Source organism: Oryx dammah, unplaced genomic scaffold, assembly GCF_014754425.2.
Source record: "Oryx dammah isolate SB20612 unplaced genomic scaffold, SCBI_Odam_1.1 HiC_scaffold_9, whole genome shotgun sequence".
NCBI classification, from domain to species: Eukaryota; Metazoa; Chordata; class Mammalia; order Artiodactyla; family Bovidae; genus Oryx; species Oryx dammah.
The window spans coordinates 3,976,824-3,994,762 of NW_024070193.1; the positions used below are offsets into that span (position 1 = coordinate 3,976,824).

Sequence of the window (17,939 nt, forward strand, 5' to 3'; positions counted from 1 at the left end):
TCTCCTGCATTGGCAGGCAGATTCTTTACCACTGAGCCACCCGGGAAGCCCGAACTGGCTGTGAGTTAAAGCTGAGTGATGGGAACATGGAAATGTATTATACTCTTCTCTCTACTTTTATACACTTGAAATTTTTTCAGAGTTTTAATTTTTAAAGAGGGAGAAAAAAAAAGTAGAGCAAATAAGCACCGTGACTGTCCTCATCACCCAGCCTCAGCTGTTACTAATACTTGGCAAAATAAAAAATAAAAAGTTTCAAATAGTGTGATGGTCTTAACCGTTGAGAAGCTTTTCCTGATCTATGTAGTATAACTGAAGTTTCCGATAGTGATCAAAATGTGAAGGAAATGGATTTAGGCCAAGGAGGCAGAGATGAAGGGCGTAGGGTGCTCTCACAACGTAGATCTCAAGTGTCCATTTTAGGATGTTCTTCAGCTTTTGGCTTCAGCCTCACCTTCCACCCTTTGTTCCGTTCTACCCCGCTGTACCTGTTGGCATCACACCTACCGTGGGCTGCCGTGTGTTTTGCCGTCTCCCAGCCTCTGCACGGATCCCTCTGCATTTTCCCCTGGTCTGCCTGGCGACCTCGTACTCATTCTGCAGAGCCCAACTCAATTATTCCTTCTCCTTTGTGTTTTTTTCCTAACCCTTCCAGTTCAAGTAAGCCAGTCCCTTGACAACACTTGCTTTCCTTGCCATTTATCAGCTGGGGTTAGAATCAGCGGTTCAGCTGGTCTGTCTCCCCAGCTGCTGCTGCTGCTAAGTCGCTTCAGTCATGTCCGACTCTGTGCGACCCCAGAGACGGCAGCCCACCAGGCTCCCCCATCCCTGGGATTCTCCAGGCAAGAACACTGGAGTGGGTTGCCATTTCCTTCTCCAGTGCATGAAAGTGAAAAGTGAAAGTGAAGTCACTCAGTCGTGTCGATTCTTAGTGACCCCATGGACTGCAGCCTACCAGGCTCCTCCATCCATGGGATTTTCCAGGCAAGAGTACTGGAGTGGGGTGCCATTGCTAGAGTGTAAGTATCTCAAGGAGAGGGGATTTGCTTTACTGCCTCTGTATTTCCTGTGCTTCGTAAGTGGAAGGGTGTCAGTAACACTTGCTAAATTGTTGCTTGTTGTAAAACTACCAGAAGGGGAAGGTCATGACACCAGGAAGACTCTCATTCCTAAGGAGATAGGAGTCTGTGAACTCGCTTCCCTAGGATTTTAAAGCTGAACATCAACAACTCCAGGCGTTTAGAGCACTGGGCAGGGAGTCAGAAAACAGAGATGACTTCCCCACGGGCAGGGTCAGGGAGGTCGAGGACGAAAACCTATACCGCGAAGTGACCTCGTCAACGCTTTAGGCAGAAAGACTTCTGGCCAGATGCCCAGCAGAATGCAGTGTGCACCTTTAGGGCCTCAGCGCTCTCATTGAGAAATCGAGGGCCTGGGGCTTCCCTAGTGGTTCAGTGGTTAAGAATCTGCCTTGCAATGCGGGGGACACGGGTTCGATCCCTCGTCTAGAAAGTGAAAATAAGTCGAGGGCCTGAGCATCCAGAGGTGATAGTCTCCCCCTCCGTGCCTCGGCCACTTAGCTGGAGTGTTGAGAAGGGTTCCAAGGTCATGTCTGAGCCCTGACGGGTCAGCGGCACCTGCAGGGGCTGTGGGCAGCAGAGAGCGGTGGTTTATACAGCACGTGTTTGCTGCGGCTGCTTGGACAGGATTAATCAACTTCCTGGGTGTGAGAGTTTTGCAGACCTTGAAATTCTCTCTGTCTCTTCTAGGCTGTCAGTCTGTAAACTAACAGAAACGTCCTTATTGTTGCAGATATGAAGCTAGACCTGCCGATAATCACGTCAAAGAAGTAAGTCTTGGCGGACGTTGGCCGTGGCAGAATGACGTGGGGCAGGCGCTGGGCAGGTGCGGGAGAGGTGGACGGAGGAGAGCTCTGGGTCCTCTCCTTGGGGCCATGTGGTCTGGTCACTGTAGACTCTGGTGCGGGAGGAGGAGGAGGGGCAGTTGGCTCCTCCGTGATGAGCGTCGTGATGGGCTGTCGCCCTCGCTCTCAGCATGGTTGCTGTTGTCATAGCAGCACCGTTCCTGGTCCAGGCCGCCTGCCTGTGTCATCCCAGTTCATCTTCTCGGGAAACCTTTGAGGTGGGTGTAGTTGTTTGCGTCCCGTGCGTGGGGAGCCTCCCGAGAGCTGCCCAGGAGGACTTGAACTTAAACCAGGCGGAGCAGCTCCAGAGCCTGGGGTGGGGGGTGACGGTGAACTTGGGCGTGCCAGCATTTCTGGAGCGTCTCCCGTGCGACAGGCACTGCGTTCATAGCAGCTTGATGGGTTAGCTGCTTTCATCCGCTCGCTGCCCCTCGGAGGTCAGTCCTGCTGTTCTCTGTCTTGGAAGGTGAGGACACAGGACGGGAAGAGGTTCGCTAACTTGCTCAGGGTCAGCACTTAGACCTAAGCAGACTGACTGAAAACCGTTTTGCCGAGAATTTCCAATACGAAGTCGGCCTTAATCAGTAAGAGGTGGAGCAGGGTGTTCCCTGCGGATGGAAGACGTGTGTCCGAGGATAGGGTCGCCTGCGAAGCTGAGGCATGTCCAGGTGGCCCCTCTCAGGGGTCGGGGGGCCCCAGGATGGGTCGGAGGGGTCACCAGCCTCAGTCTGGCTTCTGATGAGAGCTGCCGCTCTGCCCTCACACTTCCCAACTCTTCCTCTCTCTTCCGCCTCTCTAGCGGTGTTTGGAGCTGATCACAGCAGGACTTTCTAAAGGCACTGCCCACCGGCGGGAGGACACCGCCTCTTCTGTGTCTCTGCCGTGGCTCGATCACCGGTCTGCCTCAGAGGCTTTCCTGCATGCACTTCAGCAGCCACTGTCCACGAGCCAGAGTGAGGTTGTTAGAGGCAGGGACTTGAGTGTGATGCCGGCAGTGGCAGGACAGCAGAGAAAGCTGGATGCCGAGTGGTTTCATTCAGAGTCACAGGGAGAAGCCCGGTCCTGCTCCCAGGGAGCGCCCGCTGAGGCCTGCATCTCCATCTGTTAAAGCGTTCTTTGTATTGTGAAATGTACTGTGTCTGAAGTCAAGATGATTTTACTTTTCAGGCCTGCCCCCAAAACCCCACAGTCACAAGCTAAGAAATACTCGCCCAACGCTGCCTGTGCGCCGAGCCCTTCACGTGTCCGGTCCCCTTTAATCCATGCTAACAGCTCCCTGGGGTGGGCACCAGTGTCCCTGAGCTGGGAGGGGTGGGGACATAGCTGGTGCAAGAACCTCGCGCTCACAGTGAGGGCTTGGACCCACGTCTGCCTCGACCACTCTGCTGCCGAGGGCAGAGCAGGGGCCTGTGTGCGCGTGCTGTCTCTTTTGCTCTCTTACTTTCTCTTTGTCTCTCAGTTCCACCATCTGCCCAAAGGGGGAACCATTGAATCTTTAATACAGTGGTTCTTTCACATGTTTTAACTCAGGGAATCTGCTGAAAAGTCATGGATCCCTTCCCCAGGAAAACACACATGATACAGATACACATTTCTGTTCAGACACAGGAGATGCATAGACCCACGAAGGCTTTAGATGGCGTTTCAGGTGGCGTGAAGAGCACAGATGCTTTTAGATCGCTCGTCTGAAAAGGCTTTCAACCGCCCACGAGAGTGGCTGTGCCTGTCATACAGGAGAAGAGACCCCCTGCTGTTCTCCGGGCAGTGACGTTTTACCCCGATTAGAAACAGCAGCACGTGACGTGATCCTTACGAGGTCACGGTACTGTTGCCTCTGTCTTATGGGGGGAAACTGAGGCACAGAGCGGTTACGTCACTGGCTCAGCCACGCAGTAGTGGCGGAGCGAGGCGGGTCTGAACGCGAGACGCCAGGACTCTGGTCCTGCTCATGTGATCACAGCTGCACCATCTCAGACGTAGAGCGGCCTCACCGGGTCTTAGTCTTCACATCTGTGGTACCGTTTCCTGTATACACAGGACGGCAGGCTCATCCCTGTGCAGGACAGACAGGGCGTGGACAGCTTGGAGATGCTTCTGATGAGTCAAGGTGACGCGGCCACAGCAGAAGCCAGCTAGCTCCCTTGCTTCACCGTGTGTCATTAGCAGTTCACAAACCACGATGCATCCCGTCATCTGCACCCAGGCAGGTTGCCCAAGGTGAAGAGAAAAGTGACAGCTGTCTTCCCACGAGCCATGTGGCTTCTCCAAACGCTTTCCAGACCGATCGCTGTGGGTGGAGGTGAACAGAGCTTGAGTCTCACACTCTTTCACCCGCGCTCATCTGATCTCACACGTGTGCCATCTTGTACCACGTGACACCCCCCAGCAGCCTGGTCAGCTGTTGGCCCTGCTTCACTAAACAGAACCTGTGGCCGTTTGTAACTTGGGAAGTGTTCAGGGCTTGCCTTCAAGTTTAAGAAATGTAGTATATCGTCTCATTGAAATACATGTTGAAAATTGTGGAGGAGGGGTCTTTTTTTTTTTTTAAGACACTGGGATGTATATAACTGTAACTGTTCCTTTCCATGTGTGGTGTAGACAGTAGTAGGTCCTGTGAAAAATGTTCATTAAAATTCTCATTTTGCTTTCCAACACTAGACAAAGACCTTTTTCTGTGACTGGGATACATGTCTGAAAAACTTCAGGATATCCAAAATGGAAAATAGTACAAAGCAAACCCTGACAAAGGATGACCATTTTTCTCTTTATATTTACCTAGATCGTTTTGTTCACCAGTTGTTTGGGTTTTTTTTTCCTGTTTGTTCATTTGGCTGTGCTGGGTCTCAGTTGTGGCACACTGGATCTCCGATCTTCGTTGGTGCATACGGGGTCTTTGCAGCACGGGGGATCTAGTTCCCTGACCAGGGATTGAACCTGGGTCCCCTGCACTGGGAACGTGGCATCTTGGCCACTGGACCACCAAGGGAGTCCTTAGTCCACCAGGTTTAAATCACATAAATTTTCACACTTTGTTAAGCTGGGGTCATTTTTTTTTTCCAAAAACTATAGACTTTTTGGCATACTGCCTTCCCATCGTTTTCACACGGTCTGCTGTCTTTTTTTTTTTTTTTTCCAATTGTCTGCGTCTCTTTAATACCGACGTTGAAGTGTCGTTGCTAACAGACTTCCCCCTTTGCAGGTATCAGCGTAGCGTGGAGTGGGCCGCAGAGCTCCTGCGAAGACAAGGCAGGGACGAGAGCACGGTGCACAGCATCCTCGAGGGCTACACGAAGCCCCTTGAGCATCCTCGTCTGAAAACGGCGGAAGAGGTTGCTTTGGGCGATGAGCCCAACTCCGAGGTGGTTTCCAAATCAGGAGGCAGAGCAGACAGAGAGAAACTCTCTGCCGTGAATGGGGTTGAGGCCAAGCCGTGTGATCTGGAGGATTCCAGCGAGCGATCAGACGGCCTGCAGGAGGGCCCCGGGCCTGAGCCCCGAACCCCGGACGGCTCAGGTGAAGATGTGGCCGAGGTCCCCGCCCCTCTGCCCTACGGCCACTGGGACGCTCTCCTGCTGCCATCTGGCGGTCAGCCTGGGGACAGCAGCCGGCGAGCCGGAGACAGGGGGCCTGAGCACGTGCTGGTGGAGGAAGCTGGGAGCGAAAGCGAAGCGGTCCAAGCAGGGGACGTAAGTAGAAGAGAAGAGATCGGTTCCTGCACCGCCGTCTGTTCCTGGCCCAGAGATGCTGGCCAGCGGGGACGGCCCTCCCTGGGACCTGGCAGTGGGCCGGTGTCCAGCGCCCGGGGCCTGGGCGAGCCCAGTGCAGGACACACCCTGCAGACCGTCTGCAGGCCCCAGCGGCCCTGTGGGCTCAGCAGTCAGGGCTGTTTCAACTAAAACCTCAGAGTCTGTGAATAACCTGGCTTTACGCATGGGAAATAACACACGTCAGGTAACATCCTGTCCCCTGTCGGGGAGAAGAACGCAGAGGTGATCAGCAGGTCTTGAAGGCAGCCGTGGGCACGGGCTCAGGTGTTCGGGAGGCGTCACAGGAGGAGGTGGGGCCCGGAGCTGGAGCCGTTTCATTAAGTGACGTACTCGACAGTTGCCCCAGAATTACCTGTGGAAGCTGCAAGTGAGGAGCAGTCTCATAATTAGATAGTACGTGAAACACCCACGGGAAGAAATGTTATCTTGCCTTGAGAATGGAGTCTCAGTAAGAACCTAGGCATGTGCTTGTGAGATGTGCAGTCAGGCGAAAAAAAAAAAACAACACGTAAAATTGACCCACGAAACAGTCCTCCATGGAGGATAAAAAGAAATAAGTCAAGATGTCAATACTGACCTTGGAACAACATGGGTGGGAACATGGGTCCCCTTAGAAGAGTGTTTCTTTCCGTAATAAGTGCTGCACTCCACGATCTGAGGTTGGCTGAATCCACAGATATGCAGGAAGCGAGGGCCTGCAGGGCCAACTGAGTTACATGCAGATTTTCAGCTGCCCGGAAGGTCGGCCCCCCAGCACCCATGTCATTCAAGGGTCAGCTATAAAAGGAAAACAAAAACTTCTTTTTCTACATAAATAATAGACAATTTCATTTTTAACAGAATCCAGCAAGTGTGGGTCTGGGAAACTGAGAAGTCACTTCATTTTAAAATGCAGCCTCCTCCGTATAACATGTAGGGCTTACGTTTGTCCTATATGTATCTCATTTTCCTCTTCAGGTGTTGCCGCAGAAGAGACTGGTATGTAGAAGAAATCCGTTCAGGATCTTTGAGTATCTGCAGCTCAGCCTAGAAGAGGTAATGTTTCCAGCGTGTGGTTTCTCAGCTGTGGGCCTCGGGCCTGGGCATCACGGTGTAGACAAGTCCTCCTCAGTGTGCTTCTGCCTGCAGTTCGGTACCAAGACCGCCACAGGCAGCGCCCACCGTCAGCCTGCCGCATTTCACTCCTCGGCCTTCACTTTATCCACTCTAGGAGGTCTATTTGTGGGTCCTGCCCAGTATCATCCCACAGAGGTTTCAGGGGGGTCACGTGACTCTTCTTTTGACATCAGGGTTTCATATTGTCCAAATACCATTTTACTCTTTTTTTTTTTTTTTTACCAGCTTCTGTAGAAACATGGTGCCCTAAATGGTAAAGAATCCACCTGCAAAGTGGGAGAACTGGGTTGGGAAGATCCCCTGGAGGAGGGCACGGCAGCCCACTCTAGTATTCTTGCCTGGAGCGTCCCCATGGAGAGAGGAGCCTGGGGGCGCAAAGAGTCGGACACAACTGAGCGACTAAGCATAGAAAAATTACAAGTTTATTGGGACACAGAGCACATACATACCATTCTCTCGTTTAAAGTGTGCAGTGGGGGTGGGGGTGTGTGTGTGAGTGTGAGTGAGTGTGAGCTGTGCTTAGTCACTAAGTCGTGTCTGACCCTTTGCAACCCCATGAACTGCAGCCCACCAGGCTCCTCCGACCATGGGATTCTCCAGGCAAGAGTACTAGAGTGGGTTGCCATGGCCTCCTCCAGGGGATCTTCCCAACCCAGGGATCGAGCCCAGGTCTCCCGCAGTGCAGGCGGATCCTTAGCTGACTGAGCCACCGGGGAAGCCCATATGTGTGGGCGCGCATATGTGTAATTGTATATTTGTGTGTACACACGCGTGCGCATATATGTAATCGTATATTTGTGTGTACACACGTGTGTGCATATATGTAGTTGTATATTTGTGTGTACACACATGTGTGCCTATATGTAGTTGTATATTTGTGTGTACAGACACGCATATATGTAATTGTATATTTGTGTGTACACACACATGTGCGTATATATGAATGATTGTATGTTTGTTTATTTGGCTCTGCTGGGTCTTTGCTGCTGCACAGGCTTTGCTCTAGCTGAGGTGAGCAGGGACCACTCTAGTTGTGGTGCGCAGGCTTCTCTTTGCAGCAGCTTCTTTTGTCGTGGAGCATGGGCTCTAGAGCATTCGGGCTGCAGAGTGTGGGCTCAGTAGCTGGGGCACACAGGCTTAGTTGCGCTGAGGCATGTGGGATCTTCCTGGACCGGGGACTGAACCCGTGTCTCCTACATTGGCAGGCAGATTCTTTACCACTGAGCCACCAGGGAAACCCTGTGCAGTGGTTTTTAGCATATTCCTGGAGCTTCACCAGCTTTTTGTAAACTGTGATGCGTGCTCCGGGTCATGTCATGACAGCTGATTGTGTGAATGGATGGATTCTAAGTGTTTCCTTCTGCAGAATTACTAATGTGTCCCCTTTATGGAAGCCTCAAAAGTGGGTGCAGGCGGGTTTCTAAACCTGCCCCCTGTTTTCCCTCTGGGGTTCCTCCGTCCTGTGTTCACACAGCCTCGAGCGCCTCCTTTTTTGCTTCTGTCTGTCCTGCACCCGGATTTGAAGACAGCACCCCTCCTCTGTCTCGTGTCTGTGGTTGTGCCCTTCTCTGGGGGCACCCCTGCCTGCCTGGACGGCTCCCGAGGCGTCTGGCTCAGCTCTGGGCATCTCTGTGGGTCTCAAGCCACACTCATTGAGCTCATCCATGCTGGTGATTCCCCAGATGTGCTCAGAGAAGCGATGATGTCTCCCACTGGCCCGAGCCTCCCTCCGCAGTGCGGCCAGCGGGACACAGAAGAGCTCGCGGCAGGAAAGGACATCGGGATTTATTCCCTTCATGTCCTCATTCTACACACGAGACAGCAGAGTCCGCTGTCGAACACAGTGGTCACCAGCCGCGTGTGACTTAAATAAATAATTTAAATTGAGCAAAATTAAAAGCCCTGTCCTCGGGTGGCCTGCCGCGTTTCAGAGGCTCAGCAGGCACACGTGGCGACTCTGGTGGGTAGTGCTGGGAACACCAGTCTCTAGTTGCTTGGCCTCTCTGAGCCTCGGGTGTCTGCACTGTGAGGTGAGGGTTGTGTAACGCCTCGTGCCTCAGCTGTTCTGGAGTTAGATCGTGCGCGTGATGGCCTCAGTGACGCCTGTGTGTGTCGCGGTGCCCGCCGTTGCTGCCATAGCTGTCATCACTGTCACTTCTGCAAGCTCATTACTGGCTGGTTGGAACCCTTTCCTTTGCGATTCATGTCTAGCAAAATTATTCACTGGGTGCTTTCTGTGTCCAGGACCTGGGCTGAGTGTTAACAGTCCAGAGAGAAGCAGAATGCGGCTCAAGTCCTCAGATGGGATCGCAGTCCAGCTTGATGGGCGCAGAGTAGGCAATGGGCTGCACCTGGGCCACGGTGTCCTACCCGGTGCCTGACGTCTGTGAGGTGCTCGGTGACAATTTATCAATGGACGTGTACGAGGTCTGGGATTGGCCCAGAAACCGGTGGAGCCAGAAGGGACGAGATGCGTGTCAGGAACCGAGAGCTCCATCTCTGCTCCAGCCCGGTGACCTGACGCTTCTCACTGACTGTCCTGCTCTCGCTTCCCAACACCTGCTAAAGAAATGCTGGAGTGACAGGAGATGAGGGGGTTCTCATTCCTGCAAGCTGCTTGGTCCCCAAGAAATTCCAGAGATGTGTTGGCAGAAGTCTCCAGGCTGCTGCCAGTTAAACCCAGCCCCGCTTCCCAGCTCTGTTTTGGCCGATTTCCTTGGATGCATCACCCCTGTTTATCAGCACCACCCATGCAGTTTTCCGTGTTTCCATAAATGTCCATGAGGAACATGGGCAGCCCTGCTGCGGTGGTTCAAAGCGGCTCTTAGGTTGTGAGAATGGTAGCACTGAGCTGGCGTAGCACTGAGCTCTCTGTCTTGGAGAGCTGTTTTTCACCTTGACGCTTTAGGCCCTGACCAGATCTAGTGATACGGTGTTAAAACCATCGTAGGCTCATCCACCCATCATATCGGTAGGTTTAGTTGCTAACTCGTGTCCGACTTGCAACCCGGTGGACTGTAACCTGTCAGGCTCCTCTCTCCCTGGAATTCTCCAGGCAAGAATACTGGAGTGGGCTGCCATTTCCTTCTCCAGGAGATCTTCCTGACCCAGGGATTGAACCAGGTCTCCTGCAGTGCAGGTGGATTCTTTACCGAGTGAGCTACCAGGGAAAGCCATTATCCATCATTATTAGTACTCCCAAAGTAAAGGCTTACTGTGACATTTCAAGGAACGAAGTTGACATTCCCCACAGATCTCCCTGGACTTGTTCTTCACCTGCCTAGTTGTGTCCAGTTCTTTGCGACCAGTGGACTGTAACTGCTTCTCTGTCCTTTACTATCTCCTGGAGTTTGCTCAAATTTATATCCATTGAGTCTGTTATGCTGTCTTAACTGTCTCATCCTCTGCTGCCCCCTTCTCCTCCTGCCTTCAGTCTTTCCCAGCATCAGGGTCTTTTCCAATGAGTTGGCTCTTCACAGCAGGTGGCCAAAGTGTTGGAGCTTCAGCATCAGTCCTTCCAAACACTATTCAGGGTTGATTTCCTTTAGGATTGATTGGTTTGATCTCCTTGCAGTCCAAGGGACTCTCAAGGGTCTTCTCTAACACCACAATTGAAAAGCATCAATTCTTGGGCGCTCAACCTTTATGGTCCAACATGACTACTGGAAAGACCATCGCTTTGACAATACAGACCTTTGTTGGCAAAGTGATGTCTTTGCTTTTTAATACGCTGTCTGGATTTGTCATAGCTTTCCTTCCAAAGAGCAAGTGGCTTTGATTTCATGGCTGCAGTCGCCATTCACAGTGATTTTGGAGCTAAAGAAAATGAACTCTGTCTCTCTTTTCCCGTTTTCCCCTTCTGTTTGCATGAAGTGATGGGACCAGATGGCATGATCCTATTAGTTTCTTGAATGTTGTTTTAAGCCAGCTTTTTCTCTCTCTTCTTTCACTCTCATCAAGAGGCTCTTTAGTTCCTCTTTATTTTCTGCCGTTAGAGTGGTATCATCTGCATATCTGAGGTTATTGATATTTCTCCCGGCAATCTTGATTCCAGCTTGTGATTCACACACTCCAGCATTTCTCATGATATACTCTGCATATAAGTTAAATAAGCAGGGTGACAATAGACAGCCTTGCCATACTTCTTTCCCAATTTGGAATCAGTCCATTGTTCCATGTCTGTTTCTAACCATTGCTTCTTGACCTGCCTACAGGTTTCTTGGGAGGCAGATAAGGTGGTCTGGTATTACCATCTCTTTAACAATTTTTCACAGTTAGTTGTGATCCACAAAGTCAAAGGCTTTCACACAGTCCATGAAGCAGATGTTTTCCTAGAATTCCCTTCCTTTCTCTGTGATTCAGTGGATGTTGGCAATTTGATCCCTGGTTCTTTTGCCTTTTCTAAACCCAGCTTGTACATCTGGAAGTTCTGGATTCACATACTGCTGAAGCCTGGCTTGAAGGGTTTTGAGCATAACCTTATTAGCACATGAAATGAGCACAATTATCCGGTAGTTTGAACATCCTTTGGCAGTGCCCTCCTTTGAGATTGGAATGAAAACTGACCTTTTCCAGTCCTGTGGCCACTGCTGAGTTTTCCAAATTTGCTGGCGTATGGAGTGCAGCACTTTCACAGCATCATCTTTCAGGATTTGAAGTAGTTCAGCTGGAATTCCATCACCTCTAGTAGCTTTGTTTGCAGTTATGCTTCCTAAAGCCCACTTGACTTCACACTCCAGGATATCTGGCTCTGGGTGAGTGACTACACCATTGTGGTTATCCAGGTTATTAAGACCTTTGTTGTATAGTCTTCTGTGTATTTTTGCCATCACTTCTTAATCTTTTCTGCCTCTGTTAAATCCTTATCATTTCTCTCCTTTATCGAGCCCATCTTTGCATGAAATGTTCCCTTCGTATCTCCAATTTTCTTGAAGAGATCTCCAGTCTTTCCAGTTCTATTGTTTTCCTCTATTTCTTTGCATTGTTCATTAAAGAGGGCCTTTTATCTCTCCTTGCTATTCTTTGGAACTTTACATTCACTTGGGGATATCTTTCCCTTTCTCCTTTGCTTTTTGCTTCTCTTCTTTCCTCAGCTATTTGTACGGCCCCCTCAGACAACCACTTCGCCTTCTTGCATTTCTTTTTCTTTGGGATGGTTTTGGTCACTTCCTCCTGTGCAGTGTTGTGAACCTCTGTCCATAGTTCTTCAGGCACTCTGTCTACAAGATCTAATCCCTTGAATCTATTCATCGCCTCCACTGTATAACCATAAGGGATTTGATTTAGATCATACCTGAATGGCCTAGTGGTTTTCCCTGCTTTCTTCAATTTAAGCCTGAATTTTGGGATAAAGAGCTGATGATCTGAGCCACAGTCAGCTTCCGGTCTTGTTTTCACTGACTGTATAGAGCTTCTCCATCTTTGGCTGCGAAGAATATAATCAGTTTGATTTCGGTGTTGACCATCTGGTGATGTCTGTGTGTACAGTCGTCTCTTGTGTTCTTGGAAGAGGGTGTTTGCTATGACCAGTGTGTTCTCTTGGCAAAGCTCTTTTAGCCTTTGCTCTGCTTCATGTTGTACTCCAAGGCCAAACTTGCCTATTATTCCAGGTCTCTCTTGACTTCCTGCCTTTGCATTCCAATTCCCCACAAAGAAAAGGACATCTTTTTTTGTTGTTAGTTCTAGAAGGTCTTGTAGGTCTTCATAGAACCACTCAACTGCAGCTTCTTCGGCATCACTGGTTGGGACATAGACCTGGATATATAGTGTAATGATGAATGGTTTGCCTTGGAAACGAACCAAGATCATTCTGTCGTTTTTGAGATTGCATGCAAGTACTGCATTTCAGACTCTTTGGTTGACGAAGAGCTCCTCCATTTCTTCTAGGGGATTCTTGCCCACAGTAGTACATAGAATGGTCATCTGAATTAAATTTGCCTGTTCCTGTCCATTTTAGTTCACTGATTCCTAAGATGTTGATGTTCACTCTTACCATCTCCTGCTTGACCAGATCTAATTTACCTTGATTTACAGGCCTAACATTCCAGGTTCCTATGCAAATTGTTCTTTACAGCATTGGACTTTACTTTCACCACCAAACACATCCACAGCTAAGCAACATTCCCACTTTGTCTCAGCCTCTTTGTTCCTTCTGGAGCTATTAGTAATTGCCTCCACTTTTCCCCAATAGTACATTTGATGCCTTCCAACCTAGGAGGCTCATCTTCCAGTGTTATATCTTTTTGCTTTTTCATACTGTTCATGTTCATGGGGTTCTTGCAGCAAGAATACTAGAGTGGTTTGCCATTCCCTTCTCCAGTGGACTGCATTTTGTCAGAACTCTCCACTGTGACCCTGCACAGCATGGCTTGTAACTTGATCAAGTTATGCAAGCCCCTTCAACACTGATGACTAAAGAATGCCAACCCCACTGGAACAAGATCCTCCCCGTCTATAAGTCGATCAGAATGGGGATTACTTAAACAGGGTGGTCAGGGAAGACCTATCTGAGGAGTGACCTTTGATTCCAGCTGTGGGAGCAGCAGTTACAAAGGCCAAGGCAGGAATGAGCTCAGTGCATCAGAAGAGAAGTGCAGCAACCTGCTGGGAAGAGTCACAAGGCTCTTGCCAGTGAAGTCAGGTGTGCAGCCAGGCGCCTGGGAGCAGGGGGTCTTCCCGTGTTGGGAAGGTGGCTCAGGCTGCCCTGGAGAAGAGGCTGTGGGGCCAGAGTGGGGGGCCCTTTGCAGAAGTACAGGCAGGAGGAGACCACTGGTCTTCAGACGAGATCAGGCTCATTCAGGTGGTATGGCCATAGACCCGCTGGTCTTCAGAGCAGCTTTCGATTTGGATCTGGGTAGAACTAAAGTAGTTATCAAACCACTTTTCTCTTAAAAACTGTCGAGGGACACTGAGGAGCATCTTATGTGGATTATGTCTGTTGATGTTTACCAAATTATATATTTAAATCAAAATTTAACTATGTCTTTGTTAACTCATTTTGCATGATAATAAACCCACTGAAATAATATTTTTATGAAAAACAACTATATTCTTTCAAAGCAAAACAAGTCGAGTGAGAAGAATAGCATGGTTTTTTCGTTTTTGCCAAGACTGGAAGGCGAGGCTGAAGAGAAGCGCCCTGGATTCTCACATCTGCTGCTCCATTCAGCCTGTGGTGGCATTGTGTATGTCAGAGCCTCTGGGGAGAGTGAGCCTTAATCTCAGGACATGGTTTTGACCTTGTGGCTCCCTTCCAGGGTCTTGGGGACCCTAGGATCTCCCGACTGGCCACACCTCGAGGACCACTGCTATAAAGAGAAATGTCATCAGGTGGCCAGGAGAGGGTGCGATGGGGTGGATTGGGGCGATTTCTGAGGGTCGGGAAGGTGTTTTCTTAGCAGAGCCTTGCCGCTCCTTGAAAGCCCTGCCTGCACCTTCACAGCTGTGGTCTCGTGTCCTAAACACTGGGCAGGGAGGACAGCAGCTGTCAGCACCAAGGACAGCAGCCTGAGGGCTTGGGGCCCTCCAGGGCACCTGTTGTTTGATCAGCCGTCAGCACCAAGGACAGCAGCCGGGACGGGGGGCGGTGGTTGTGGCAGGGGACCTGCCTTTCTGCTGCCACCTTTAGCAGAGGGCCCTCGACAGGGAACCTGCCGTTTGATCATAAGCCTCGTCTTCCATCCTCGAGCTTAAAAAGAAAGTAGCATGTAGAGCCGCCGTTTTAGTCACCGTCCACGGCTGACCAGCCTCACCTGAGTCTTTCATATGTAAACTCAGACCCCAGCCCCCTTCTAGAGACAGAGCAAATAGCAGGGCCTGTTTCCTCATGTCAGTGCTAGGCATCCTTTCGGTTTTGTCAGAAGGTTATCTTTATTTCCACGTCAGAGTGATCTTACCCAGCTGAGCCTGACTTTGCCATCTCCCCCTTGTATCCCCATGTGAGGGGAGCATGGTGTCATATGACGAAGTTAATGGAAAGATGGGGTTTACTTGTTAGGAAATCACTTTACGGCAAGTGACCAAGACACTCATTTGATTATGAGTCAACCCAAGTCTGTGTTGCTCACTTCCCACAAATTTCTTCATTTTTCTTCTACAATTTTTTTTTCTGATTATTTTACAGAGGAAAATCTAGTGTGCAAAAGTTTCTACTGTTATTGCTCTTTATGTCATTTTTCAGTTTAACTTTGTGGTTTTTTAAAAGAGAAAATACATGGAAAATTTCATAAAAGTGGTTTTTTTTCCACTGATTCTAAACTATCCTGTGACATTCCTATTTTACCCCCTTGAAATCTGAATGAACCATGTATTTTTAAAAGTACGTGACCAATTGGATGGTGCAAAGGACATTCATTGATATTTAAGGCAAAAAGAATTCAATCTGTGAAATAGTTTGTCAAGAACAAGGAACAGTTTCTGATGAGCATTTTCTCCTTGTCCTGTTTTTAGGCCTTCTTCCTGGTCTATGCTCTGGGATGTCTGAGTATTTACTATGAAAAGGTAAGGTGTTTTATTCACACAGTCCACTTAAAATTCCCTGATCTCAAAAGCACGTTGTAATACTTTTCATATTGCTTTACTCCCAAGTGTATCTACTTTCAATGGGTAAAACTGGAATTGAATTTTTTTTCTCTAAGTTTAGTCTTTGGATCATGAATTGGGACTGTTCAGGCAAAAAAGCCAACTTTGACCCTTTGAGACTATATTTCATTCCCAGATCCTAGGAGAAGAGCAGTGTCTTTTTCTGATGATCAGGAAATCTGTAAGAATAGTACTGAAAATTAACAGCAGAAATGAAAACCACCTGTGTTTAGCACCCAGTTCAGTGAAGGTTGTGAGTCAGGTACCTTGCATGCGGTGCTTCTGGGCCTCACCTCCGCGCGTGAAGAGTTTTACAGATGAGGTAACTGAGGCACAGGAAACAAGCCACTCACAGGGTCACGCAGCTGGTCTGGTTAGAATTAGCATTTGAACTGACGCCAGGGCAGCTCCGAGGCCCACAGTTTTGTGCTATAGCCTGCTGCCCTTGGGAGATCATTAATCCTGTTTCTGGTGAAGGAGCCTGGGGGCGGTGGGAGGTGAGAATTCACCGCACCTGCCTGTACTTTTTGAATTTTGGACCTTGTGAATACTATACCCCTTCAAAAAAACTCAAACGAAGTTAAAATCAAGGTGAAAAAGCTAAGCAGAACATCAGACAGCAGAAGTGAGTGAAGTGAAGTTGCTCAGTCGTGTCCAACTCTTTGCGACCGGCTCCTCCATCCATGACGTTTTCCAGGCAAGAATATTGGAGTGGGTTGCCATTGCCTTCTCCAGGGGATCTTCCCGGCCCAGGGATTGAACCCGGATCTCCCGCACTGTGGACAGACGCTTTACCATCAAAGCCACCAGGGAAGCCGGGAGAACGTGTATTTTATTGTCCTTCGGAGCACATGTCCCATCACTCAGCAGATTCTAACCCCATAAATCTTTTTCAGAGTATTCCCGTGGCTTGGGAACAGGTGTGTGGCTGGCGAGTTACTAATTTTCTCAGGTGGCAGCCCTTCTCAGCCTGCCCTGCGTCCTCCCCTGGGCCCTCGCCGACACTCGCCAGGACGTGCCAGCTGCCCTATAGCATCCTCAGACTCTGAAACGCAGTGGGCTGTCTAAGTCAGAGTCCAGCCTTCTCTACCAGACTCTTGCTTGTTTTGTGGGGGGATGATTTGAAGACCACACACATACGGAGTTTCTGCTATAGGAACAACTGTTTTGGGTTTGGGGTTTTTTCTGTTTTTTTACAGAAGGAAAAAAGTCTCAACTCGAGCTCATATTTATAGTGTTAAGATCTTAGGCTGAGACAAACTGAGCAGGTCTTATTGAGTGACTGAGCCGTGAACCAAGTAAAGAATGGCCCCTTTTACTCAAGGCCGAAATGGAGCAGGAAGCTTTCCACACTTCCCTGGTGCTTTGTGTGGTGGTTTTGAATTGACACGTGAGAATGTTATCTGAGCCGTGGTGTCTTCAAGTCTGACCTTAGAAACAAGCAGTTGGATTATTAATTTGTGCTATGGGATTAATTACCTAGTTTCAGTGACTAAATGGAATATCTTTTCTTTTAAGGCTTTTACAGAATTAACTTTCTGCATTTCTGAACGTTGCCCACCATACCGTAGCTACCCATCAGGGTCTGTACATGCTGGAACACGCGCCCTCGGCTTTGGTTCCCCCCTGGCCCACCTGTGTTACTCTGCCTGGGCTCTTCTCCCCCACCACCCTGTCCACTGCCCTCCCCACCCTCACTTGGCTGCTCCCTGTCTCCAGAGTGGCTGTCCTGGGGGAGCTTCGCCCAGGTCCTCTGTGACTTTGCTGTCCAGTAGAAATATGATGGGAGCCTCACACGAGAGCCTCATGCATAATTTTTAATTTTCTAGTAGCCACATTGAAAAGGTTTTTATTATTTTTATTCAGCTGAAATCGATTTACATAGTTTATTTAACCGAACATATTTAAAACTACTGAGACAGTCTTAACCCAGCATATTTAAAACTGCTTCTCTTTTGCATACAAGTTTGCATTCTCTTTTGCGTTCAAAGTCTTTGAAACTCAGTGTGTGTTTATCGCAGTTCAGGGGAGTGGCTGGCGGCCGCCACACTGGATACTGTGGGCCTGTATCTTCCAGCTAAAACCCTTCATCTTGGGCACCATCTCCAGCTCACATTTGGTAGAGATGTTGATTCTCTGGCCGGGTGCCGGTGGGCACACACGTTGTAATGCCTGGTTTTCTCCCACCACCCGTAGGAGCCGCTAACGATCCTGAAGCTCTGGGATGCTTTCGCCACAGTTCAGCCCACATTCAGGACAACCTACATGGCATACCATCACTTCCGCAGCAAAGGCTGGGTGCCCAAGCCCGGGCTTAAGTACGGAACAGATTTGCGTAAGTGATTTCTTGGCCTCGAAGGCGCACGAATCAGGCTTAGGGTCCAGGTCAGATCCGGGGGTGAATATGGAATTGGTTGTGTGTGGTTGCTATTTTTTCCTGAGATGCTGTCCTCCTCCTGGCTTAGATAAGAATGTTTGGGTGAGGCTGGAGGGTATGTTTTTCCCTCTTGTCTGCTCTGAGATCTTAAAAGAGAGTCCACAGCTGCCACCCC

The 17,939-nt window shown here is 49.5% G+C and overlaps 1 protein-coding gene across 12 annotated transcripts in view; it reads left to right on the plus strand.

The window, feature by feature from the left end:
- Positions 1 to 17,939, plus strand: part of TSEN2 (tRNA splicing endonuclease subunit 2) — a 64,905-nt gene that overhangs the window by 11,982 nt on the left and 34,984 nt on the right. For all 12 annotated transcript variants that reach the window (XR_005722149.1, XR_005722144.1, XR_005722145.1 and 9 more), the window contains exons 4-8: positions 1,813 to 1,849; positions 5,124 to 5,610; positions 6,649 to 6,726; positions 15,256 to 15,306; positions 17,584 to 17,722. Coding sequence is in view for 6 of the 12 variants with exons in the window: in XM_040246708.1 (XP_040102642.1) it covers positions 1,813 to 1,849; positions 5,124 to 5,610; positions 6,649 to 6,726; positions 15,256 to 15,306; positions 17,584 to 17,722 (792 nt within the window). In the remaining 6 variants the exon portion in view is untranslated. The remainder of the gene's footprint in view (positions 1 to 1,812; positions 1,850 to 5,123; positions 5,611 to 6,648; positions 6,727 to 15,255; positions 15,307 to 17,583; positions 17,723 to 17,939) is intronic.